Source organism: Eptatretus burgeri, chromosome 3 (assembly GCF_056783735.1).
Source record: "Eptatretus burgeri isolate ZD-2024b chromosome 3, Ebu_testis_v1, whole genome shotgun sequence".
Taxonomy (NCBI): Eukaryota; Metazoa; Chordata; class Myxini; order Myxiniformes; family Myxinidae; genus Eptatretus; species Eptatretus burgeri.
The window spans coordinates 107,554,130-107,581,653 of NC_140963.1; the positions used below are offsets into that span (position 1 = coordinate 107,554,130).

Consider the following 27,524-nt stretch of genomic DNA (forward strand, 5'->3'; position numbering starts at 1 on the left):
TAGGTCTAAGACCAGGCAAGGCCTTTACGGAGATGCACATCATCCCAGCATCCAGCACTCAAGCAATTCCTTCGCTTTGCTGACGGCAGTTGAACAACATCTATCTATATATTACGAAAATCCTCATTTGTGTGTGTGTGTATATGTATGTATGTATGTATATATATATATATATATATATATATATATATATATATATATATATATATATATATATATATATGTATATATGTATGTATGTATGTTCCCCAAATACAGCCAAAACGGTACACGATAGCGCAAAAATTTTAGGGCCACCTTACTCACCATTCTCCTGCGATGTGCAGTATCAAGTTTCGTTCAAATCGGGCAACGGAAAAAATTATTATAAAATCAATTCCCGATTCAGTCAAGTTTTGGTATGACAATCCATAAAGCCAAACCGGTTGGTTGGCCAAACGATGACTCCTGAGGTAAATGCTCAAATTTTCTTCAAGGTCAAGTTTGACCACAAAATAATATTAAAATTGTCTTTTTTTTTTCTTTTCATCAACCGCTGTCACAACGGGAACCCAACGGGTTCACGGGTCGTCTGGTAACCCATAAATCTGACATCCGCAGGCCATGGGCTGAATGCCAGATGCTCGGTGTTGGGATGACTGATTTTGTAAGATGGCAGTGTAATAAGAGGGCATTACGTCTGGGACGTCATTGCAGTATTATGTCCAGCGCCAGACGAGGCCTTTAGGGTGGTGTATTATTCATGACCCAATGAGAATTGTATTTTGCAACTTGAACACAAAAACAATTTTACGTCTGATCGCTGGGAACGTAAAACTAAACCAAAATAGTGTTTTTAGGTGAACACGTGTGCATCGTACTAAAATCAATGCTGGGTTGTTGTTTTTTAGCAGTAAACAAAATGTTTCTGGAAGAACAAAAACTTACAAATAGTGACAGTCAATAAACTATTATACTGCAAGCCTGGTGTTGGCATCGTGATTACGGTCGTTGACTTGGGATCCGAGGGTCCTGGGTTTGAGCTCCGTCATCCGTTCAATTAACACGAGGTGGGGTTCTCAGCTGAGTTAACTCAACTCAGCCTGTCATCCTTCTGAGGTTGGCGAAATGAGCACCACTTTTGGGTAATAGGGGCACTGCATTAGCAGCATAGCTACGTCTCTAACCAATGATGCATCCAGCAGCCACAAGGCTGCACAGGAGTGTGACTGTAACTGTATTATTACTGTAAGATATCGAATAAATAAGATTCCTCTGATGCCTGTCTGTCTGTCTGTCTGTCTGTGTCTTTTGCAATGATTGCTGGACCAACAACCACCAAATTTGGCACACAGCCCAAGTCCGAACTGGTGATTGGCCAAAGGGTATTTTCATCTACCACCTGAGTCTTCAAAGATCACTTTTCTGGCTTTTTCATTTATATGCAATCTCATTGGTGAACAGATATCACGTGGCATGTAACACAGCCAAAGGCCAGCACACATAATTTGTCTAGCTGTGTCTTCCACCCATTGGCTCACTGCACAGCTGGCCTGACTCCATGCACAATTGGAACCAAACTAAATAAATATTACGTTCACCGTTTTCGTGCTGCGGTAAGTGGTGTACTCGCAAATCACCACGTTTCAATTCGCAATTGCCACGCCATGTCAATCCCTTGAAGATAAATAAGATTCATCAGATGTCCGTTTGTCTGTCTGTTTGGTCACGTTTTTTGCAAAGACCACGAGACCGACAACCACCAAATTTGGCACACAGACCAAGTCCAACCCGGGGGTTCTCCGAAGTGTATTTTTATCCACAACCGCAGCTTTAAAGACCCCAAAGAACCACAATACCTTTTTTGAAATGTTTGAGAGATTAGAAAACATACTTGAGAAGACTTTCTGCATGCTTCGGAGTTAAAGCCCTGAAGATGCAAAGACCCATAAGAACCTGAAGACCAATAAATTCCCCAAACGCAATTGAGACATTTAAAAACCCTGAACACCCCAAAGACCCTTTGGCCCCCAAAGACAGTTAAGATCCCAAAGACTCCAGAAGACCCCTAAAACCCTGAAGACCCTTCAGAGCCAGAAGACCTCGAACACTCTTAAAAACTGTAAGACTCTATTGACCCTTTAATACCTCAAAGTTCCTTAACACCACAATGACCTGTAAAACCTTAAGATTTTAAAGACTTCAAACACACTTTAGACCCCAAGACCCTTGAAGACCCTCAAGACCCCTTTACCCACTGGTGTTCTGGCTCTCCTGCTCCCGACATTTCCCCCACACCCCGTCGGTTCTCCTGCCCCTGATCCACCTGCCCCATTCTCAGCCCTGCCAGCTCTCCTGCTTCCCACACACACTTTCATACTATTTCTTCAAGATCTACAAACACACAAACCCCTCTCCAAAATGTAAAGTGGTAGGTCCATAGTAAGTTTGTTAGGGGGCTCCTGCTTCTGACACCACATTTCTTAATCTTTCTTTTCCTCTTCCTAGTTCTCCGTAGCCACTGCTAACACAATAAATTTGCTTGGGGAAGTTGTCACAAGAGGATGGTGTAATACTTAAAACAACGGCCCAGACAGCATTTGTTCGAGTACCACAATAGCATTGTTTCTATGGAGACCGCCATGTTGTTAAGCAGTGCCGAGCACTCCGTTCTGTTGGAGTGCTTGTTTGAGAGCTTTGAAATCAAGCAAGCCACTTGGCAAGCTGCTTGCTCATGAAACACATCCAGGTTTTTGCTGAGTAAAGGTGTCAAACTGACATTTTCCAGAGAATGCACATTATGACCAGTCTTCTTCTTCATCTTTCAGCTGCTCCCATTAGGGGTCGCCACAGCGGATCAACCGCCTCCATTTCGCTCTATCCTCCACTAGTCAGGAGGCCCAATGCAGAATAGTGTACGACCCTGCTGATTCCGTGTTAGAATAGTGCAACAGGTGTAAATTGACTGTCCAGACACACAGAAACGTGAATCAACTTGTTGCCAACTCTGGATATGGATAGTATGGCCGCCATGACAGTTTACAAAATGGTCGCCATTAAATACACTTTTCGTCATATTTCAGCCGCAAATTGACATGAAATTACAAAATTAGGGTCGATTTCCATGTTTTTGAGCATGCCTGAGCTGATGGGAGTATAGAAAAAACATTGCTCCATCCATTTTCTAAAAATAATATGACTTGTTTTTCACTATATTATTTTTAAAGAAATGTTCAGGCTCGAATTAGAATGTCTGATTATACAAACCACAATCAATGAATTTTACAACTTTGCTATAAAATGAACCTAAACTACATAACTGTGTGTTTTTCTGTTACCCAGGACTAACTGAAAAATGAAAGCCGCAAGATTTCTCACAGGGGGTTCAAAGGATCGAGAAGAAGAAGAGCATGTAGACGGGAATAAATGCTTTATTTGCCAGGACAGTTCAAAAACTAGCAAGTCAACGCCACTTCGAAAGACTACAATCGTTGGTGTGAAAACTGTAGCTGAATGTTGCAAAGAAAGAGAGAAATATAATGACGCTAAATATGTTGACTCATTCTCAAGAATCAGAAAATATTCTGTACCGGAGCACGTCGAAAAGATTCAATGGCACAAATTCTGCTATAGTGACTTTACTCACGCACAAAAAATAGACAGACTGAAGTCAAGGATTCAGCCACAATCTGTGACTTACGCAGAAGAGATACCCACAACATCAGGTTCCTCAGAGAAATACCATGTCCCAAAGTCACTAAGATCCGCGCACAGCGCTATGGATTGGTCAAAATGCGCTTTCTGCCAGACTGACATTCCTGGAAAAGCTGGTGTCCTGACAAATGTTGAATTTGATCACACATCATCCAGGATGCTTAGTTTGGCCCAATTTGACCCCACCATGCGTCACAGGTTTGCAGGTGTTTCAGACTTGATGGCAGCTGAAGGTAAATATCACCTCAAGTGTTATGTTTCTTTTCGCAGAAAGTATAAAAAGGAGAGTGGAGAGAAAAACCAGTCTCCTGAAAGCATCTGTTTCAGAAATCTGATGAACCAGCTTGAGAAAGAGCTGCAGAAGGGACATGTGTTTACCCTGAAAAACATCTGGGAACACTACAGCATGCTGTTATTGAATGATTTTGGAATTGAGGCTGGAGCATACAAAAGCTACAATTTCAAGCAGAAAGTGGAGGTTCACTTTGGTAATGACAAGGTGACATTCGTGCAGCCATTGGATGTCACAAAACCCCTCATAGTTGCGTCCTCAACTGTGACAAAGTTTGCCATGAGAACCGCCGTGAATGATTTATCTGAAGAAGGTGAAAGTTCTGAAGAAGATGAATTGGCCCAGTGCAGTCTGCCTCATCATGAGAACGAAATCCTTAGCTGGATCTTCAGAGTGGGCATAAAGATTTACAGTGACGTAAAACACTCTCCAGGGCATAGCATTATCGGTGGACTGAACACAGAAAATGCAGAGCGAATTGTACCTGAAACCCTGTACATGCTTGTAAAGCTTCTTTGTGGTGGTGACAGCACTGACAAGATGGACAATGAAGAAGCGGATGAGACAGATACCAAGAACATAGTTCTGAGCATCTGCCAAGACATTATTCATGTAGCTTCAGGACACTGATGTCCTCATTCTCCTTGTTGCCTATCAGCCGCATCTCAGTCCCTTTCTCTGGATGAATGCAGGGACACCCAAAAAGCAACACTACATTCCCATTGACTCCATCAATATCCCAGATTCGCAGAGGGAGTCACTTCTGGCATTTCATGCAGTGACAGGTTCAGACAGCACAAGCCAGTTTGCTGGAATTGCGAAGCGCTCTGCATGGGCTGTCTTTCAAAACAACTCCAACCTGTTGAATAACCTAGGCAAAGAGGAAATTCCTGATGAGAGTGTGATTGCAGATGCTGAGTCATTTGTCTGCAGGCTTTATGACCCTCATGGCCAAGATAACTCAATTCAGCGAGTAAGATGTGATCTGTTTCTCAGTCTGACCAAAGCGATTGAGAATCTGCCTCCAACTCGCGATGCTCTGATTCTACACATCAAGCGAGCGCACTACCAGACTTTTGTGTGGAGAAGAGCCTTGGAATCTGAACCACATCTACCTGCACCTGAGAACTGTGGGTGGGAACAGGTCGTCAAAGATGGCAACGAGACATTTCAGCCGCGACTCATGACTGCACAGCCTATTACTGCTTACTGTGTAGAACTGACGACATTCAAATGCCGTGGGTCATGCTCAACTCGACGGTGCAAATGTACACGGAATGGACTTCCTTGCACGAAAGCATGTGGATGCAAAGCCCTTTGTAGGAACCCGTTCAATAGCTCTGAAAATTGTACTTGGGTGTTCTCACAACACTTTTCTCTTCTGCAAAGCAACGTAATTTTGTGTTAGAAAGAATCTGACAGCTGTTGAAATAACCTTTGACTGACTGTAAACCCATCTCCATCAATAGTGCTAAACATTTTCTTTTTCACATTTGTTGCTCATATGTGCATTTTCAATTTCGTCTTTAGGTTGTCAATTATGTGAAAAGTTGTGATCCAGTACAAAAATAAAGCACAAAATAGTGTTCCTCGTGTCAGATTACATAGTATTTCACAATCATGACAAATTTCTGGCTCGTACAATTTGCAGTAAGAAAAAGACTAAATCTGATGGCGGCCATTTTGATTACTGTCATGGCGGCCATAATATTCAGATGCAGACTTGGCAACAAGTGGAACTAGACTTGGTCATGCCTAGACTCTTCAAAAACACCAGTTGCACCATTCTAACATGAAATCAGCAGCGAACCTATTTTCTAGGCTAGCTACAAATTTTGGCTTCTAGACTACACATCTTCCATTGACACTCCAACCACACACATGTCCGCCCTCACCGCATCCATGAACCTCTTCTTTGGCCTTCCACTTCTCCTCCTGCCTGGCGGCTCCATCTTCAGTATCCTTCTCCCGATATACTCCGCTTCCTTCCTGTGCACATGTCCAAACCATCTCAATCTCGCCTCTCTCACTTTGTCTCCAAACCGTCCAACCTGCGCAGTCCCTCTAATATACTCATTCCTTATCCTGTCCATCCTCGTCACTCCCAACGAGAATCGCAGCATCTTTAACTCTGCCACCTCCAGCTCCGCTTCCTGTCTTTTTGTTAGCGCCACCGCCTCCAAACCATACAACATAGCTGGTCTCACTACCGTCTTATATACTTTCCCCTTAACTCTTGCAGCTACCCTTCTGTCACAAATCACTCCTGCAACTCTTCTCCACCCACTCCATCCTGCCTGCACTCTCTTTTTCACTTCTCTCCCACACTCTCCGTTACTTTGGACAGTTGATCCCAAGTATTTAAACCCATCCACCTTCCCCACCTCAACTCCTTGCAACCGCACCATACCACCACCCTCCCTCTCATTTACGCACATGAACTCGGTCTTACTCCTACTGACTATCATTCCCCTTCTCTCCAGTGTGTACCTCCACCTATCAAGGCTCACCTCAGCCTGCTCCCTACTCTCCCTACAGATCATGATGTCATCCGCGAACATCATAGTCCATGGCGACTCCAGTCTGAACTCGTCAATCAACCTGTCCATCACCATTGCAAACAGGAAAGGGCTCAGAGTCGATCCTTGGTGCAATCCCACTTTTACCTTAAACCGGTCCGTCATTCCTACCGCACACCTCACCGCTGTCACACTGTCCTCATACATATCCTGCACAATCCTCACATACTTCTCCACCACTCCAGACTTCCTCATACAATGCCACAACTCCTCTCTTGGCACCCTATCATAAGCTTTCTCTAAATCCACAAACACACAATGTAACTCCTTCTGGCCTTCCCTATACTTCTCCATCAACATTCTCAAAGCAAACATCGCATCAGTGGTGCTCTTTCCTGGCATAAACCCATATTGCTGCTCACAAATCGTCACCTCTCTTCTCAACAGAGCTTCCACTACTCTTTCCCACAACTTAATGGTGTGGCTGAACAACTTTATCCCTCTGTAATTTCCACAGCTCTGCACATCACCTTTGCTCTTGAAAATCGGAACCAGTACACTTAATCTCCACTCCTCCGGCATCCTCTCACGTTCCAAGATTTTATTAAACAATCTGGTTAACAACCCCACTGCCATCTCTCCTAAGCACTTCCATGCCTCCACTGGTATACCATCTGGGCCAACCGCCTTTCCACTTTTCATCCTCTTCATAGCAGTCCTCACTTCATCCTTACTGATCCACCATCTCCACCTCTTCCAACCTTCTCTCTCTCTCATTTTCTTCATTCATCAGCTCCTCAAAGTACTCCATCAACATTCTCAACACACTCTCCTCGCTCGTCAGCACATTCCCATTTGCGTCCTTTATCACCCTAACCTGCAGCACATCCTTCCCAGCTCGGTCCCTCTGTCTTGCCAATCGGTATAAATCCTTTTCCCATTCTTTTGTATCCAACTTCTCATACAGCTCGTCATATGCCTTTTCCTTGGCCTTTGCCACCTCTCTCTTTACCTTTCGCTGCCACTCCTTGCACTCCTGCCTACTTTCTTCATCTCTCTGACCATCCCACTTCTTCTTCGCCAACCCCTTCTTCCTTATACTTTCCTGTACTTCCTCGTTCCAACACCAAGTCTGCTTTTCTTCCTTCCTCTGTCCAGATGTCACACCAAGTACCTTCCTCCCTATCTCCCTCACCACTTCTGCTGTAGTTGCCCAATCATCCCACCCATCTTTACCACCATCCAACACCTGTCTCGCCTCCTCCCTAAATTCCACGCAACAGTCTTCCTCCTTCAGCTTCCACCATCTGGTCCTTGGTTCAGCCCTCACTCTCTTCCTCAACCTCACCTCCAAAATCATCCTACAGACCACCAATCGATGCTGTCGAGCTACACTCTCCCCTGCCACCACCTTACACTCTCTAATCTCTTTCAGTTTGCATCTCCTGCTTAAGATGTAATCCACCTGTGTGCACTTTCCTCCACTCTTGTATGTCACCCTGTGTTCCTCCTTCTTCTTCAAATACGTATTTACCACTGCCATTTCCATTCTTTTTGCAAACCCTACCACCATTTGCCCTTCCACATTTCTCTTGTTGAGACCGTACCGACCCATCACCTCCTCATCCTCTTTATTCCCTTCCCCAACATGCCCATTGAAATCTGCTCCAATCACCACTCTTTCATCCTTGGATACACTCTCCACCACTTCATCTAACTCACTCCAGAAATCTTCTTTATACTCCATCTCACACCCCATATGCGGTGCATATGCACTGATGACATTCATCATCACTCCTTTAATTTCCAACTTCACACTCATCACTTGGTCAGACACTCTCCTCACCTCCAATACCCTCTTGACATAATTTTCCTTCAGGATTACCCCGACACCATTTCTCCTCCCATCCACACCATGGATGACATTTTCCAGAGAATGCGCAATATGACTAGTACGAACTGTATATCATAGAAAACATGTAAAAATGTTGCGAATGGTTTTGAAAAGGATGGACAATATGGACAAGTACTAAGTGGCAGGAGACACTGCTCCTCCAGGCCGTTGTTCATCGCACACACCAATCCATCCTGGTTTTTATATTTATTGGGATATCAAGCAAAAAGGAGACATTTGGAGGTTTTTTTTTTTCAATCATGTGACCATACGAGTACCACCAAATTGCCAGATTACCTTATCCAGGTGAAACCAGAACAGCGACTTTTATAATCACGGAAACGCTTACAGCGGTTTTTTCTCACTCACAGAAAAGTCACAGACACTGTGACAAAGTCACAGAAACGTGATCAGTAATCTCTGTGAAACAAACAATTTACCAAAAACAAATAGACTATAAAGTGTTGGAGTTATATACAGTGAGTACTGTAATATAATACGCATTAATCTATTATTCATTATGACTTATTTCCAATATCTTGAAAAAATAATTGTGGGTATATTATAACCAAAATGATGGTATTCAACCGCAATATTTAAATTGTGACCACATGACCAGAACTCAATGCAAGCGATTTATACATGCTTGTTCAAACCCATACCGACATAATTTCTCAGAGGTCACACGAGCTAAAAATGGGTACAGACAAGGTAGTGTAACTGCCACTCCGGGTAGTGTCAGGGTACGTGACTCAAAGTTTACTAACGAAAGAGGAATTTGAATAATAATAATAATGATGAAAATTTTTTTAAAGCTACGTCAAAGCAATCAATTACAAGATATATATAATAACCAATGAGAAAAGCATTAACCTGAGTGTACATCATGGAGTACAAAACTGTTTGTGAGGAGCAGTGGACAATGCATGCGTGGGTTGCATGAAACGAGTGTGAGCATTCACAAGTGTGTAAGTGTGCGGATTTAGAGTACATGCGTTTGCCACACAATCCTTTTGGACACGTCTAGGCTGTACACAGTATTTACTGCAGTCTTGTTTAGGCCGAATAGAAACACTTTGTCCAAACAGCTCCCACTCCCCAACCCCACATCAACAAACTTCTCGGTTTTTTTTATCTTTAAACCGTACTCTTTACAGAGTGTCGGTGCTGCCGAAGCAGTTTCTTGGCAAGGGTTATACGAGGTGGTTTGCCATTGCCTTCCCAGCATTGTTCCTTCACGCTCTATCCTTTTAAATGCTGAGCGTCAAGCAAGGAAGCAGCATGTACCATTATTAAAATCTTTGGTACGACTCAGTCGGGGTTTGAACTGCCGACCTCCCAGACTTGGAGTGGACGCTCCAACCGTTACACCACGGGGTCCAACAAACTATTTCACTTAGCATAATTTTTTTTTTCAATAAATTGTAGCCACACACAGTTCACTCCTGTTATGTTGGAAGTAGCATTTCATGCAAATAATCTTGTTATTTAAAAAAAAAAGAAAAAAAAGTATGTTCAATTTATACAATTAAAACGAGGCAACTTTGCAACAACAACTGGAAACATTATGAGAACCACGGAGGTGGCTGCGTGGCCCTATGGCAACTCTCCAAAACCAGCCAAACACTATGAACGGACGATTTATGGGGCACAAAACCAATGTCACAGAGGTGAGACTTGAGATGGTCGAAATGGACCGACTTTTAAAAAAAATGTTTTTTTAGGGCCAATCACAAGAAGTATCTCTTGGCAATGGATTTATCGATATGAAAATGCAATTACCTCCCCCCCCCCCCCCCCACCGAAGGTGGACAGAGGCTATGTATTCACCCCTGTGTGTAAGAAGGATAGCTCAAAAAGTTGCGGATGCATTCAGACAAAACTTGGTGGACAAGTTGGGTATGTGACAAGGACGAATTGGTTAGATTTTGGTGATGATCCGGATCCGGATACGAGATGTTTTTTTTTTTTATTCTAAATGATTCTCCATCAATGAGAAATAGGACCAAAAACTATATGTAGCACGATATTTCAAAAAAGTTTTGGATAGCTTATTACCAAACTTGGTGGACGAGTTAAGTAGGTGACAACAATAAGTCAATGTAGGCTGGAGGTACCGTATGTGGTCTTGCGAGTGCCAGTGTAGCTTGACATGTGCTGAAAAGGTGACTGACCAAATCGCAGAGGGAAAAATACCTTTGTTTTGAGAACAAGATATTAAATTTGCAGACACAATCTGGTTACTTGTTGGACGCACAAGTCTTCTTAACATTCATATGATGAGGAAGCACAGAGATACATCAGTGATTCTACACAGCCCACCAAGACCATTTTCCCTCTGGTCAACATTTAGGTTGATAAGCTCTGACAAGTGTATATACATTACACATACATATCATGCAGACACCAACTCAGAGCTTCCATCTCAAGTAAAACCCATGCCGATGCTTCAACACAGCTCTTGGCAGGGCAGAGGAGACGGTCTGCTCACCAAGAATTATTTCTTTATTTGGACCTCGTCCACAGCGAGAGGTCTTGTTTGGCACCACTGTTACAGTGAGGGTAGGTTTGAGATGGGCTCCAAAGCTGGGTACCATGGATTGCACGGTCAGCTGAAGCTAATTTTCACCATACTACATCAGCAGGGAGTACAGAAGCAAAGAAAAAGTGCATTGGTTTGAGATAAATGTCAGACAGCAAATGGAATGATACAATTGAAGACCTACAACAAAAAGAAAAGAAAATGTATATACATGATATGTTATACTTTTCCTTTTTTTGTATACAAGAAGAGCTGTACATGCTCTTGGAAGAGCTCGTGGAACACGGAACGGAACGGAGCGGATCGGGACGTAACAGCCAACAGGCCAAGAGGAACGGTGCGTGCCTCACTTCATCGTGCATCTTGTTCATAGTACTTCATAAATGCTACCTAAAATGGAGTGAAGAATTTCACCAAATACGACACCACTAGTGAACATGTATTGCAAAGACACACAACACTGGTAAAGGATTAACTTGAGCCACAAAATGAATTGTTTGCATGTTACAGTGCAAATCGAATCTCTGGCAAACGAGCTGAGGATTGCAACACGACTTGTATCTTCACTGCGCAATGGTTCAAGCGAAGCCCCGGCGTAAAGGAAACGGAATGGTGGCAAAGGGGGAGATATTGGAGAGGTAGTAAGAGCACACCAGACAGTTCCCTGGGTTGGAAAGCAGCCGAGGCCCCAAACAGCTGGGGCAAATACGAGCAGTCAGCTCAACGTGGCCAAATGCCAAGCTCGCAGCACAATCTTTAGCTCAGCGGATTGAACTGTTTAAACACAGGCACACAGAAGCATCTGGATTGGAAACGCTCGTCATTTTCACGTCTGTGCTTCGACTTACCATACTGGACAGATCCTATGAAGACTAAGAGCAGAACGGGAAGGATGCTTGATAATACATAATAAACAACAGCATCAACGTCAACTTACACGAAGAAAAGAAGGAAGAAAAAAAAAAACCTGCAACAAACGAACACACGGACAAGCAAAACAAAACAAAGCAAGTACAAAATACAGGTTGGTAGACAAGCTAAGTGTAAGTACTAACCATAAGTACAGTCAATTCAAATGAGACATGTTAGGTCAGGGGTCATGACTCATGACGGCATATACATGCAATGTGAGGCAAGGACGTACACGGGGCGAGGGACAGGCGTACACGGGGCGAGGGACAGGCGTACACGGGGCGAGGGACAGGCGTACACGGGGCGAGGGACAGGCGTACACGGGGCGAGGGACAGGCGTACACGGGGCGAGGGACAGGCGTACACGGGGCGAGGGACAGGCGTACACGGGGCGAGGGACAGGCGTACACGGGGCGAGGGACAGGCGTACACGGGGCGAGGGACAGGCGTACACGGGGCGAGGGACAGGCGTACACGGGGCGAGGGACAGGCGTACACGGGGCGAGGGACAGGCGTACACGGGGCGAGGGACAGGCGTACACGGGGCGAGGGACAGGCGTACACGGGGCGAGGGACAGGCGTACACGGGGCGAGGGACAGGCGTACACGGGGCGAGGGACAGGCGTACACGGGGCGAGGGACAGGCGTACACGGAGCGAGGGACAGGCGTACACGGGGCGAGGGACAGGCGTACACGGTGCGAGGCACGGGCGTACACGGTGCGAGGGACGGGCGTACACGGTGCGAGGGACGGGCGTACACGGTGCGAGGCACGGGCGTACACGGGGCGAGGGACAGGCGTACACGGGGCGAGGGACAGGCGTACACGGGGCGAGGGACAGGCGTACACGGGGCGAGGGACAGGCGTACACGGGGCGAGGGACAGGCGTACACGGGGCGAGGGACAGGCGTACACGGGGCGAGGGACAGGCGTACACGGGGCGAGGGACAGGCGTACACGGGGCGAGGGACAGGCGTACACGGGGCGAGGGACAGGCGTACACGGGGCGAGGGACAGGCGTACACGGGGCGAGGGACAGGCGTACACGGGGCGAGGGACAGGCGTACACGGGGCGAGGTACTGACGTACACGGTTCGAAGCACAGGCGTACTCGTTGTGCACCACAGACGTGCAGCGTGAGACAGACAAGCACTTGTAATGTAAGTGTCCATCACAACTCGGCCGATGTGTGCTCTCAAATCGTTTCCTCAAACAAGCCTCACCTTTCCGCCTTGATGCGCCTCAAGGACCCGCAGCGCCGTGCCTGTTAACTTGACGTGAAAGAGTTTCGCGGAGGCCAAACCGCTCGCCAGTCCATAGACGTGCTGCTCGCTCAGCGCCGCCATATCGGGATTCCGATATCGCCGTGACGTCATCGCCTTCTCGCCAGGCACCGTGACGTCACGTGCACGCGGAGTTCTCATACGTTTGCTAATGTATTTCTCTGAACCCAACTTCTGGTAAATGTGGTAAAAGATTCTTTCAACACGTTGTTCCTCTCATCTTCCATCAAGAACTTCGTCCCCCAGTCCAGAACTTGTTTTCCTTTGTATCATAATCGTTATATTCTCGTCTAATGCTGGGATAACATTATAAAGACGCTCGTTTGGTTTAAAGTTGTACACTCACAATGTCATGGTATAAACTGCAAAAGCAAAAAAAAAAATTGTTTTGGAAAAAAAAAAATTCCTCTCCCTCAGTCGGGACGAGAAAGGAGGGAACTGGGAATTCCGACACCCCTCGCGCCACCTTCCGGCCATTTTCTCGCTTCCTCCATCACGGTGGAGGTGCTCGTGTTACCACGTGATTTAAAAGGTCCAACAACATCTGAAGCTTTTAAAACGAAACGTTCCCTGCAGACTGCGGTAAAACACGTGTGATTTCACCGACGTCACTAAGACGTTCCTCACAGAAAATTGTGCGTAAATTACCTCAGAGTGACGAGAATACGGAATGACGTCATCGTTTAATTCACTGAAGAAAAAAAAAACACTTGTGAGTAACAAGAATGACAAACCGCATTCGTTGGTCTAAACGTGGGAGTGAAAGGAACAACGTTGACCCAGATTTTTCTCCACTTCGCTGGAAGTCTGTGACGTTCACGTCATTTTTACCCGTCATAAACAGCTTTGCTCGGTCTATTTTAAATGCATTTCATATCGTTTTTTGTTTGTTCTCCGTTGAATCAAATCGTGTGACGAGACTTTTAAAACGAGAAATGTATTTCGAGTCTTCGTACAATCACTGAGGATGTGTGTGTTCCGTTTGCAAGCTGCTTGCTTGATTTAAAGTGCTCAAGCAAGCACTCCGACGGAACGGAGCGCTCGGCATCGCTTAACAATATGGCGGTCTCCATGGAAACGATGCTTTCGTGGTACTCGAACAAATCTTCTCAAACCTCCTGTAACAATTCCCCGAACTCATTTATTCTGTTAGCAGCAGCTACAGAGTACAAGGAGGAGGGGAAAAAAGATAAATAAATGAGGAGTCAGACGGAGGAGCTGCCAAAGTTACCTATGGACCTCAAAGGTTGCACCCGACCCAGTGGTTGGACCCTACCCTACCCAGTGGACCCAGTGGTAGGATGAACCCTACCACTGTGCATTTTTTTTGGGGGGTGGGGGAGGGGGGAGTTGGGTTATGGTTATGCCTCTGAACTCATCATTGGTTGTAGTATCATTTTGAATCCGACAAAAACATGATGGCGAGTGTCGCTGGTCTATGAATGAATTCCTTGGCAAATGGTTTGTAGGTCGAGTACTGGCCAGGTGGTTTCGGTGCACGTGGCAAAACCATCAGGAAATTCAGCGGTTGTTGTGATATTGTGCTGCGCAGATACATCTTCATAGGTATTAGCTCCCTAAACGACCACTCCGCCTCACATGAACCTGCTGGGAAGACAAGAAGAAGTCGAAAAGTCTTTCCACTTGAGGATTAATGCGGCGGACTTCCTGTCGATGAAAATGTGCCGATATTCTTCCACAGTAGACCAGGTAAATTGAGGAAAACCCGAGTTCCTGGAAGTTCTGGATAATGCTGTACAATTCTGGGCTGTGATGATCAGCGAGCAGTGTGAAGTTCAAGTTCCTGTATTCAATCAGGTCGGTGGTCAATGATCGTGAAGAAACCGACCCTGTAGAATTCCTCTGCAAAGTTGGCAGTGTATTTTTCTGTACCTCTGTTGTCGTGTCTCTTTTGTAGCCATATCAGAGCATTCTGCAGCATCTTCCAGAGAGATTTTCCTGTCGTTGATCAGACTTTGTGGAGGCCCAACAAATCATCTTTAACAACAAACAACAAATCAGTTTCATAACGCACACAGACAGACTCCTTCCTGCTTATTGCCCTGATTGTCTTGTGTCCCATCAATTATAATTGATACCAAACTGAGTTGACATTTTGTTAACATCATTGCAGATATACCTCAAAATGGTGTAACTTATAAACTTTATGATCTCATTCTGAATTTTGCCACTGGTAAAAGCAGTCTTCCAGGACAGCCATCTTTTCAGGTCTTCATCATCTTCAGCCGACAACTGCAGCAGCTTCTTAAAGTTACCGTCTGAAGCTTCCTTTCCTCTGATTGCAAGGCTCTGTTGCACTAAATATGGCAGTGAACTGGTATTCAGAAGTGCTGTTCTGGAAGAAAATCGTTCTTCGAGAAGTGTACGGTTCAGGTTTGCATTACCATCAGGTTGGTTTCGTTAAAACTTTAGATTATCTGAGGCAAGCTTGTGAGTGCCTGATTTTTCATGGTGTCTAAATTTCTCATTGTCCCTTTGAGACAAATGCGACCTCTGAATAGTGGGTCAACTCAGGCAGCTTTCACCACGATGTGTCCACACATGCGTCGCAGAGAACCTTGCTGAAGCTCGGATCAAAATGTAACCAGGGAAAGTCAGTTAACCACTTCAAGATCATTGACAAAATAGGTTTGCAAGTGTTTGAACTGGGATGCAACCCACATCTCGAGGTTGATAAGGTTTATCTGGAAAATGCGGCGAAGTAGCATCAGTACTACAGGCACCCATTTCTATGGACACAGTCTTTCCCAAAAACTTGAGTTTCGTCATTGGAACTTGATATCCCAGTGGATGAGAACAAGGTTGCACCAGTTGACGCAGCTCCTGCAATGGAGAAAAACTTTCTGATATCCATTTCCTAAAACGACGAGAAGTTTTTTTATGAGGGCCAGTTAATAAGGAACCTTAAAATATTTTTCACAAATTGTTTGTTGCATGTACGTGTGTAACAACTGCGTTATTTTTCAACATAATCTCCGTTGCGTTCAATGCATTTTTTCCAGTGCTTTATTAAGGCCTGGATTCCTCTAGAAAAAAAAATATTTTGCCTCCTTGTGTAGGCATTCGTGCACCGCCTCTTGGATCTCTTCGTCAGATCGGAAAGTGGTTTCACCAAGTGGCTCTTTAAGTGGCCCAAAGGTGTGGTAATGTGAAATGAAAGGGCAAGGTCTGGTGAGTTGGGTGGATGAGGAAGACACTAAAAATGTATGTCCTCGATTATTGCAGCCGTAAAGCAGGCCGTATACGGCCAAGCGTTGTCATGCTGCAGCATAACACCGGAAGTGAGTAGTCCACGACGTTTAGATCTGATTGCTGCTTTCAGATGATTTTTAAGGTAGCAGTATGATGCACTGTTGACTGTGGTCCCTCTGGGCATGTAATGCTCTACAAGTGGGCCTCAGCTATCCCAGAAGAGTGGCGGCATCACTTTTCCAGTGGACTGCTGTGTTCAAAATGTTTTGGCTTTCGATGAAGTTGAATGGTGCCACTCTTTGCTTGCCCACTGTTTCTGGCTGAAAGCAGTGGACCCAGCTTTCAGCCCCAGTCACTCCGCGCTGTAAGAAAGCATCGCCTTCTATTTCATAACATTGCAGAAGTTCTTCACATGTGTCCACTCGCCGTTCTTTCAGTTTGGGTGTGAGTTGTCTCGACACTCACCTTGCAGACACTTTGTGGAACCCCAGCATGTTGTGAATGATATGGTGTGCTGAACCATGGCTAATGTTCGATTCTGAGACCACTTCATCCAGCATAATGCGACGGCTTTCCCTTAGCACGCGCTCAACTCCTGCAACCATTTCTGGTGTGTCGGCTGTGTGAGGCCGGCCCAAGCGAGCAGCATCTGCCACACTGGACACTTCACTTTAAAACTTCCTTTCTCAGTCGTACACCTGCTGCAGTGATAAACATGCGTCACCATATTGCATCTTCATTCTGCGATGTATTTCACTGGGATTCAGTCTCACTTCAAAAGAAAGGATGACAGACCATTGCTCCTCCCTGGTGCATGTTTCTAAGGGAGCCGCCCTCTTGGAAATGTTCTACTGACGTCATATGCTCAACGTTGCCAGATATAAAACAGGCAAAACATGGCTCTTACCCATAGATATCACATATATCATCTTCAACTACACACATTACATTCTTGAATTTGTATCACCATTTTAAGGTTACTTATTGACTGGCCCTCATATTTCGATGTGTCATTCCCTTTCCAGGGTGTCAGTTCAGCCAAAGCAGTTTCATGGCAGGGGTTATACTGGGTGGTTTGCCATTGCCTTTCAGCATACTTTGACTAAGTTCTATCCTTTTGAATGCAAAGCATCAAGCAAGGAAGCAGCATGTAACATTTTAAAAGTCTTTGGTATGACTCGGCCAGGGTTCAAACCACCAACCTCAAACCATCAAGGCCATCTCCACTCATGGCTCGCAGACTTCCTCTCTTGTCGCAGTCAACGTGTGGCCCTAAATGGAGTTCTTTCATCCCCTCTTCCTGTGCAGGCTGGAGTTCCTCAAGGTAGCGTTCTGGGCCCTGTTCTTTTTCTGGTTTTCATCAATGATCTCTCGGACTCTCTGGAAAATCCTCTATTTCTCTTTGCCGACGACTCCACCCTCTGCCGTACCATCTGTCATCCCTCAGACCGGCAAGCAGCAGCTTCTTCACTCACTGCAGATCTGGATAAAATCACAAACTGGTCCAACACGTGGAACATGTCTTTCAATCCAGACAAATCTCACACTCTCACTATGTCTCTTCGAAAGGACCGTTTACAAAACCCCCCCATCCACTTTCTCAACAATCCTCTGGAAGAAGTCTTTTCTTTCAAGCTTCTAGGTCTCACTATCTGCCATGACCTTTCCTGGGAAAGTCACATTTCCAACCTCACCTCAAAAGCCAGTCGCCGACTGGGAATCCTCCGTCGTGCTAAGTCCTTCCTCGGCCCTCTTGAGCTCCTGACCACTTACAAAGCTTTTGTCCGTAGCCTGATGGAGTACTGCTCTCCCCTCTGGGCTGGTGCTCCTGCCTCCCACCTTTCTCGGCTTCACGCTGTCGAAACCAGGGCATTTAAGATCATCGGCATCTCCCGCAATGAAGCTGAGTCTTTGGGCCTCTCACTCAATCACCGCAGGTTGGTCGGTGGTCTTTCTGTCTTCTACCGACTCCTCTCCAGCCTTGCCCCCCTGCTCTCTCTGCGATTTGTCCCCACCACATTTCCACAGGGCGCTCAAGGTCCGCCAACAACCCCCTTCTGGTAAAACTACCAAAATCACGAATCACTGCTCATCTTCACTCTTTCATTCCTCTTTTTTCCCGCCTTTGGAATAAACTTCCTCACTCTATTCTTTCCCATTCTTCCCTCCAGGCTTTCAAAACAGCTGTTCACCACCACCTCTTATCTTCCCCCATCCAAATCCTCGATCTTTTCTACCCCCGATAATCCACCCAAGCCCTCTTCCTTCATTTCTCCTGCTTTCCTTCCTGAAAGTCCCTGAAATGTCCATCTTCTCTTCGCCATGTTCCCCGTCCCATCCCCATCCCTCTCCCTTCCACAGTTCACCTAATGTGTCTGTTCCCCACTGTTTTGTCCCTTCCACTCCCGCCCCTCTTGTCTCATGCCTCCTTGCTGTGAGTTGTGTGTTAGCTCTCATACGAGCCTCAACCAAGGTATACAAAAAAAAAAAAACAACCTCAGACTCAGAGCAGACACTCTAACCCTTACACCACCGACCGAGTCTTGTTTTGCTGACATGTGAATCAGGACAAATAGTGTGCCTACTGCGATAAAGGCCTACAGCCTGGTTATCAGTTATAATAACATCCAACCTTTTGCTGGGATGTTAACAAATTATTAAACAAAAGTTCCGCAAAACTCTTCCTCTCTTTTGAAAGTAGAAACACCTTCACGAGTGACCGGGTGGAGAGTTCAACTTCATTTTGTGTATTCCAAAAAATACAAGAATAGGAACAAATATAAGCGAAGTAGACAAGAAAAAATAAGAACAGTCAAACGACCTAAAATCCAATTAAGTGAGCAAGTGGTGAGAACAACCGTACATTACAAACAACACTCCAAGCTGCTCACATTTTTCCAAGATTGAAAAAGTAAATAAAACGTCAGAATTCCAGATATTTTGCAGTCGAACATAACGGAACATAATAGATTGTGAAAATAATGTCTGAAAATGTAAAATTAAGGCAAAAACGATAAAGATGGAAGGCCCGTCATCATACGTTCGCCCACTAGGAGCGGAACTACACATTTACATTGAAAATTTGCGACAACCAACCCCCCCCCCACCCCTCCCCCTTTTGGAACCGTCACAACTACAAAATATTTTTAAACACCTAAACCTTCCCGGGAACATGCTCAGTACAACCACAAAATTTCAATTCATTCCGTGCAGCAGTTTAGGAATACATACAAATCAAACAAACCCACAAAATAACACAAACCTACAAGCCAAATTACCAGCACATATAGTGGGATTAAAAACTTTAACTCCATGCTATGCACCACTTACTCTACTGTAATTCAGTACATTCAACCGACCAGACTTCTCAGATTACACAGCAGTGAACTTGTCACTGTCAAACAGTCACAAGCAAAAAGTTGGCGAACGTATTTACAAGCTTAAGCTTACAGTACGAGAAACACCGGCTCTCTGCAGCCATGGCCAGGAGGGTAAAAGGCTGAAAGCTTTTTCATCAAGTTTAGTTTGCGTAGAAAGCGGACATGAATGGGCTTTGCATTTTGAGATGCTTTTATTATTATAAACAGCCTTAGAAAAACTCCACAATAAGATGGAATGACACTCAAGCTGTTATCTATAAACACCTTCACATGGCGATTTTGGAATACCAGTCCAATACAGAGTGCTGTGGAGTGGGATGCAATACAGAGTGGATGTGACCAATCATAGGCCAAGGAAGTGCAGCCAAACATAATCAACACAAACAAAGAGGAAGCAGTTGATGTAATTATGTTTGGGCCAGACGGCATTGATGTAAACAATGTTCGCAAAAGCGTAGAATCAAAAGCATAGCCAATCTTACTGCAGAGCAAGAGCAGAAAGACTCTCGGCATCTCACCATACAATGCCAATTATTCTCAAGATGCACCAATAAGGACCAAGTGGGGCACAGGAGCCCTCGTCAAAAGTGGGGAGATACGTTTGATGACATCCTATTGTACTTGTAAAGTAATTAATCGCTCATTCCCACTTTTCATAAAATGTATGAAATAAATTGCAAGGAAAACCACTTCGTAATCCTTTGTGAGTACTGCATACATATTTTTGTTTATCCAACAAAAAAGTGGGGGTGGGGAGACAATCGATATACTGTCGCCCCTTCTCCAAAAAAGCGGGAGGGACATGTCTCCCACTGATCGACGCCCATCGGGCCGACCACTGCACAATGGGCAATGGGGCTAACTGTAACCCGCTTGACCTGTGCATGAGTTTCCCGTATTATTTTTCTTCAGACCTCGTCACCCTGATGGGATAAGGCAAGCAGCGAGTTTAAAGCAGGTGGGAAAATCCAAGCACCTGGGTTTAAATTGTAAGAAGAAGAGAGGAGAAAAGAATGATGGTAGCACAAGTGGAGGAGTTTTTCTGGTGTGATAAATGATCGAAAGATTTCCAAAATGATCGAGAAATCGAAGAAAGAAAAAGACTGGTTCTGTATGGAGCGAAGACTGAGGCCTTGAGCAAGAAAGAGGAGAGATTGCTGCAGACTGTACAGGATGTAGAGGATGGATGGATGTTTAGTGGGCTTAATAGGATCTCTCTGAGTGAAAAGGAAGAAGAATGGGGATCTCAAAATGGTGGTGGGGAGATCAAGAAATGACAGAGCTAGACAGACGAGGAGCTTTCCGTTTGCCAGGTTTTACATGAAGGGGGCATTGACCTACTACCTTAAAAGGACTGGAACAAATGAGTGGAAGCGAACTAAAACAAGAAACTATTACTTCCACAGATGATAACAAATGGCAGCAAAAAGACTGCAGAAAAGTGGAGAGCATGGGAAGCAAACATGGAGAGACTCATTGGAGCAATCTGTAAAACTCTGTGGAGACTGGAGAGTGGTGGATTACACTAAGGTGACTAAGAATAGGTTTATCAAGGCCAAACTTTATCAGTTGTACATCATATCTTCAAGGTGTTCACTCTTATGTCATGCTTGAGTTTCAGGACCTTCATCAACTGCTAAGAGCTAAGAACCAGCATGCCCCAGCAAGCTGAAGCTGCAGAAATGGTTACTTAGTGCAGTAAATTATTCACCATCATAAAAATTCACTTTGTTAATGGTGTAGAACAAGAAATCCGACAACCTGTCTTGTTGTTCTATTAAATGGGGTCATGGTACACAGGTACAGGGGGCAGGAAAAGGCAAAAAAGGTACACGCCTGGTGTGAGTGAAACCCCACTGTACAAATGCAGGGTCGGCACTGTGTTACAGTTTTGCAATTAATAAAATAATTATGCCTGAATTGTAAAGGCAAGTATGTGGGTGGAGGGATGCTCAAGATCTGCATGTTCCAGTTTGTCTCAGCATGGACTGAAATATGTGAGGAAAGATCCATTGAGCTGCAGAGGAGGGGAAAGGGAAATCCTCAGTCACAACATGTCACTGTGTAGGAATGTCAGACCTATCAAGAACAGTGTTAGAATTCCCATCAAGTGCAGACATGCATGAAGCAGCGATTGCAGTGCAGGGGAGAGATATCAAGTGCACATAGCCTTCTCAATGAAAAAAGAAAAGAACATATATAAATAAGTAAAGCTCCATTTTTACATCCCACTCTCTTCCTTCCTCTTCTCTCCGATTAGAAACAGCATGGAGAAATGAGGACAGCAGATGGCACATAGAGGCCTCAATTGTAGCTCAAATAATTTATGCTCGTCTGAAACATCTGCGTCCAACAGAGTGCTTTTGCTCCAGCACCCTTTGAGGTTCACAGACCGGCTGACGCACTCACTTTCCTATGCTCTTGCAGCATCTGTTAGCCACACGGCCCTATTCTAGAAATATATTTATATATATATATATATATATATATATATATATATATATATATATATATATATATATATATATATATATATATATATATATATATATTTAGTGTGTGGATTTATTACCATTTCACTCACCTGTTGCCCACTGTTATGGAATCTCGTATTAAGTTTGCACTGGGTATCATCATGACAGTGTCTATACCCTTGATTCTCAGGCAAACTTATGCTTTCTCTCGTCTTGTTTCAGGAAAATTTATTATCATCATCATTGCCTATTTTATGACCAACATTTCATTGTTTTAATGTCTTTAAAGACCTTCCTGGTTTAATTATTGTCTTTAATCCACTGAATTGAACTGAACTGAACTGAACTGCAGTGACCTCTTTATGCCTGCCAGCTCAACAAAGATTGATATTTCATATTTTTTTTCATGGTATCTTTACTCCAATAATTGTGTTATTCCTTCTGTTCAACAGGATAATACAAGAGATAAGAGTTACTTTTGAGATGTATAGTCTGAGTTTGATTCTCGACCCAAATAAGAGCTCAGATTAGTGCTTCACAGGCACCATTCATTGGGTCAATAAGTTCGCCACCCCTTGATATTAGTGATATCGATTGATATAAAGGTGAATGTTCTGTCTGCAAGCAGATATTAGAGATCCCAAAGTCTTGCGCAAAGAGTACGTAGGTCAGCTATCACTGGCACTCTCAAGTTATTCCAAATTCCTGGCCAAATTATCAGTGGTTCCACATCAGTCAGGTTCCATGCTGGGGTTAAAGTTAAACCTGGGGGTCAGGTTAAAGGTCCATCAATAAAACACAACATGCTGGGGCTCCACATCAGTCAGGCCCACCCAGCTGAAGACTAGGACCAAAAATTTCCCCTGGCTGTCCCCACGAGAGGATGGAAATAATTGGGACCTTTAAAGAAGTAATACAATAGTAGTAGCAGTTGTAATAGGAGTAGCAGTATTAGCAGCAGTAACCCTGTTAGTCTTTCTATTCAATGCCACACCACTTACCCTTGATCGACTGCTCTAATGTAAATTTTCAAACTGCGGTGGTGTAATCGCTAGAGCGGCTGCTTTGAGTTATAGAGATCAGTGGTTCGATGCCGACCCAGGTCGAGTCATACCAAAGACTTAAAATGGTATGTACTCTTTCCTTGCTTGATGCTCAGCATTTAAAGGATAGAGCACTGATATACCACTGAGGTTGGCATCCATGGAGAGGAGGAAAATTCTCTTGAGTTTCCACGCTGAGTGTGGAAAGAAAAACATCATCATAAAGATGGTGTCACCGGTACGCAGAATACCCCAGGAAGTACTGGTATTTCCCCAAAGCTCAGCAGCTGTGTTTGTCTGGTCAATTCTTGTGTCGTCTCATACATTTACTTGATTTGTGGTGCAGCTCATCTATAAGCCTTAGACCCTGATAAAAAATAAACCTGCAGTCATTTATAATTTAGCTCTTTGATAAACATCAACAACTAACACATGAAGCCTGAACTTCACCAAAGTGTTACAGTTGTAGTACACAACTGACATGTATGAACTGGAATGGAACTTGATGGAGTGCATTATTACCTCTGCCAGGCTGAACCGTTTATGTTTAGTATCCCATGGATAGGCTGGATCTGCATCCAGACCTTAACAGAAAACCAGAAAAAGAACAGGGCCAGAACGCTCCCTTGAGGAACTTCAGCCTGGACAGGAAGAGGGGATTAAAGAACTCCATTTAGGGCCACACGTTGACTACGACAGGAGAGGAAGTCTGCAAGCCGTGAGTGGAGATGGCCTTGGATACCATAGGAAGAGAGTTTGGTGAGCAGGGCAGGGTGCTAGATCATGTCAAAAGCACATGATATGTCTAGTAGTTATGGAGCCAAGGGCAAAAAAGTGGCATAAAAGGGCCCCAAAATCACTCTCCTGATTTGGATAGAGGACTGTCTTAGATACATTTTGAGGGAGGGTGGACATCCTGAAACCCGGCAGTAAACCCAGAATTCATGGTTTTGTCAGAATTGCTGTAGACGAAAACCGTGGCAAAAGTTAGGGGTAGAGGAGATTTAAATTGACAAAGCGTCACAAGGAAACAACCTATGGTAACATATTACCACTAAAAATTGAGATTATAGAGTCACCTATAGGATGAATGTAGGCACGATCTGATTGGTTGAAGTTCAAGGTCACCAGATGTCAAAATATGACGTCATTTGACTCTTGCCCAAAATCTGGACCCTAAAAAACTAAAACGACCCCCAAAATAATGTAAATGAATGGATTTTCATTTATTGATCAATTCTTGTACAGAACAAGATAGGTAAGTTTGTAAAACCAGTGGTGGGAAATGTACATGAACATTAACCCTTCGGGGTCCAATTTATATCCTGCTGAAATTCGAAAAAAGAACGAAAATGGCCATTCGGAGGCGAAAAGTTCAACTCACTTAAAATGTCAACATTTTGTGAATAAATGTCCTGGAATCACTCTCTATCAAATTGAGAGGTGTTAGGCAGGGCAAACCCCCCTCATTACAGAAATATTTCAAAGCGACCCAGGCGCCGTGCGAATCCCGAGATTCGAAGCTGCGTCTGGGTGACAGAGGCTAGCCCTGGACGGGGAATCTACCTGGGGCACTCCCAGGTGGGAATCCCCAGTTAAAACATCGGTCCGCATGGCATCATGAAGCTCATCTAATCAGCTCATCGATTTTCATGGAAATTACATCAGGTAAGTACATTAAACAATGGTGCCAAATATAAACTGATTGTATACATATTGCATAGCAAAGCAGCATAAAATTGCTGTACAGCATAAAATTCATGCAGATTGTCCCCGAAGAATGAAGGAAAATACCTTCAAGAAATCCATGTGATCGATGACACTGTAAATTCCGTCACAAAGACGACTGATTTGTCTCAGTTTATAGCAAGTTGTTCCACAACCTCGGAACAGCACATCATGCCCTGTCAGCCTCCCCTTCACTACACAAACATCAGACCCGTGGAATACCTTAAGGTCTGGCCTAGAGCTATTCTATGGGCCCTAATCAATATGTCATGAGTTAGCACAGTCGTGCTGGTGGTTTGGAAATGGGGCCCCACTATGGACACTGTAAGATTTTAATTGCAAGCCCATTCTGTTTTCCAGGAAATGAGATGGCTGATTTACCAAGTAAACGGCTGAGGATGACGTCGCCATCACCGACCCTCTCCAACAATACCGAGAAGTGCATCATATGTCAGAAGACTGATCTTGAACATGAAACTACGAGCACAGACAATGGTAGGGCACGAATAATCGAAGCAGCAGGCATTAGAAAGGACATCGTTTTTGAAAGACTGAAGCAAGCTGACCACAGTAAAATTACGTATCATGTTCGCAATGAATGTTACAAAAAGTACACACATAAGAAGATACTTGAAAAACTTAGGCAATCAAACTTCAGCTCCACTGCAGCTGACCCAGGTAATGCTAACCCCAGCCCACGACAGAGTACCTCGTCTGCTGACCAACGGTCACGACGGTCAATAGCAGCCTCACGGGATTCTGCATGTTGGTCAGAGGACGTCGATCTCTTCACAAAAAAGTGTTTTGTATGTGGAAATGCAAAATATAACAACGTGTACCCCAAGTACCGAATATCTGAAAAAGAAAAAGAAAAATATCTGAAAAAGTTCCCTTCCTGATGTAATTTCGGATACACTGTTTGTGGCAGTACAAATCTTCTCCAAACACGGCATTTACATCTTGAAGATCACATGTCCGTGGAAAAACTTCATCCTGAAGTCAGGAAGCTACCTGGAGGAATGATTCTCCTCTTTCTTTTTCAGATATTCGGTACTTGGTGTACACGTTGTTATGTTTTGCATTGCCACATACAAAACACATTTTTTGCGAAGAGATCGACGTCCTCTGACCAACATGCTGAATCCCGTGAGGCTGCTATTGACCGTCGTGACCGTTGGTCAGCAGACGAGGTACTCTGTCATGGGCTGGGGTTAGCATTACCTGGGTCAGCTGCAGTGGAGCTGAAGTTTGATTGCCTAAGTTTTTCAAGTATCTTCTTATGTGTGTACTTTTTGTAACATTCATTGCTAACATGATACATAATTTTACTGTGGTCACCTTGCTTCAGTCTTTCAAAAACGATGTCCTTTCTAATGCCTGCTGCTTCGATTATTCGTGCCCTACCATTGTCTGTGCTCATAGTTTCATGTTCAAGATCAGTCTTCTGACATATGATGCACTTCTCGGTATTGTTGGAGAGGGTCGGTGATGGCGACGTCATCCTCAGCTGTTTACTTGGTAAATCAGCCATCTCATTTCCTGGAAAACAGAATGGGCTTGCAATTAAAATCTTAGTGTCCATAGTGGGGCCCCATTTCCAAACCACCAGCACGACTGTGCCAACTCATGACATATTGATTAGGGCCCATAGAATAGCTATAGGCCAGACCTTAAGGTATTCCGCGGGTCTGATGTTTGTGTAGTGAAGGGGAGGCTGGCAGGGCATTATGTGCTGCTCCTAGGTTGTGGAAAAACTTGCCATAAACTGAGACAGATCAGTCGTCTTTGTGACAAAACTTACAGTGTCATCGATCACATGGATTTCTTGAAGGTATTTTCCTCCATTCTTCGGGGACAATCTGCATGAATTTTATGCTGTACAGCAATTTTATGCTGCTTTGCTATGCAATATGTATACAATCAGTTTATATTTAACACCATTGTTTAAGTAATTTACTTACCTGATGTAATTTCCATGAAAATCGATGAGCTGATTAGATGAGCTTCATGGTGCCATGCGGACCGATGTTTTAACTGGGGATTCCCACCTGGGAGTGCCCCAGGTAGATTCCCCGTCCAGGGCTCGCCTCTGTCACCCAGACGCAGCTTCGAATCTCGGGATTCGCACGGCGCCTGGGTCGCTTCAAAATATTTCTGTAATGGGAGGGGGTTTGCCTTGCCTAACGCCTCTCAATTTGATAGAGAGTGATTCCAGGACATTTATTCACAAAATGTTGACATTTTAAGTGAGTTGAACTTTTCGCCTCCGAATGGCCATTTTCGTTCTTTTTTCGAATTTCAGCAGGATATAAATTGGACCCCGAAGGGTTAATGAACATGTACATTTCCCACCACTGGTTTTAAAAAATTACCTATCTTGTTCTGTACAAGAATTGAACAATAAATGAAAAATCCATTCATTTACATTATTTTGGGGGTAGTTTTAGTTTTTTTAGGGTCCAGATTTTGGGCAAGAGTCAAATGACGTCATATTTTGACCTCTGGTGACCTTGAACTTCAACCAATCAGATCGTGCCTACATTCATCCTA

At 44.3% G+C, this 27,524-nt stretch overlaps 1 protein-coding gene across 3 annotated transcripts in view; it reads right to left on the reverse strand.

The window, feature by feature from the left end:
- The window catches only part of LOC147030654 (RNA polymerase II elongation factor ELL-like), a 154,625-nt gene that overhangs the window by 122,663 nt on the left and 4,438 nt on the right, over nt 1-27,524 (reverse strand). The window contains exon 1 of one of the 3 annotated variants that reach the window (XM_085874880.1): nt 13,077-13,580. The exons of 1 other annotated variant lie outside the window; for it this stretch is intronic. In XM_085874880.1, the coding sequence (XP_085731006.1) occupies nt 13,077-13,277 (201 nt within the window). In that variant the 5' untranslated portion in view covers nt 13,278-13,580. Of the gene's footprint in view, nt 1-13,076; nt 13,581-27,524 lie in introns of those variants that run through there. One more of the 3 variants, XM_085874881.1, reaches the window with a different exon arrangement.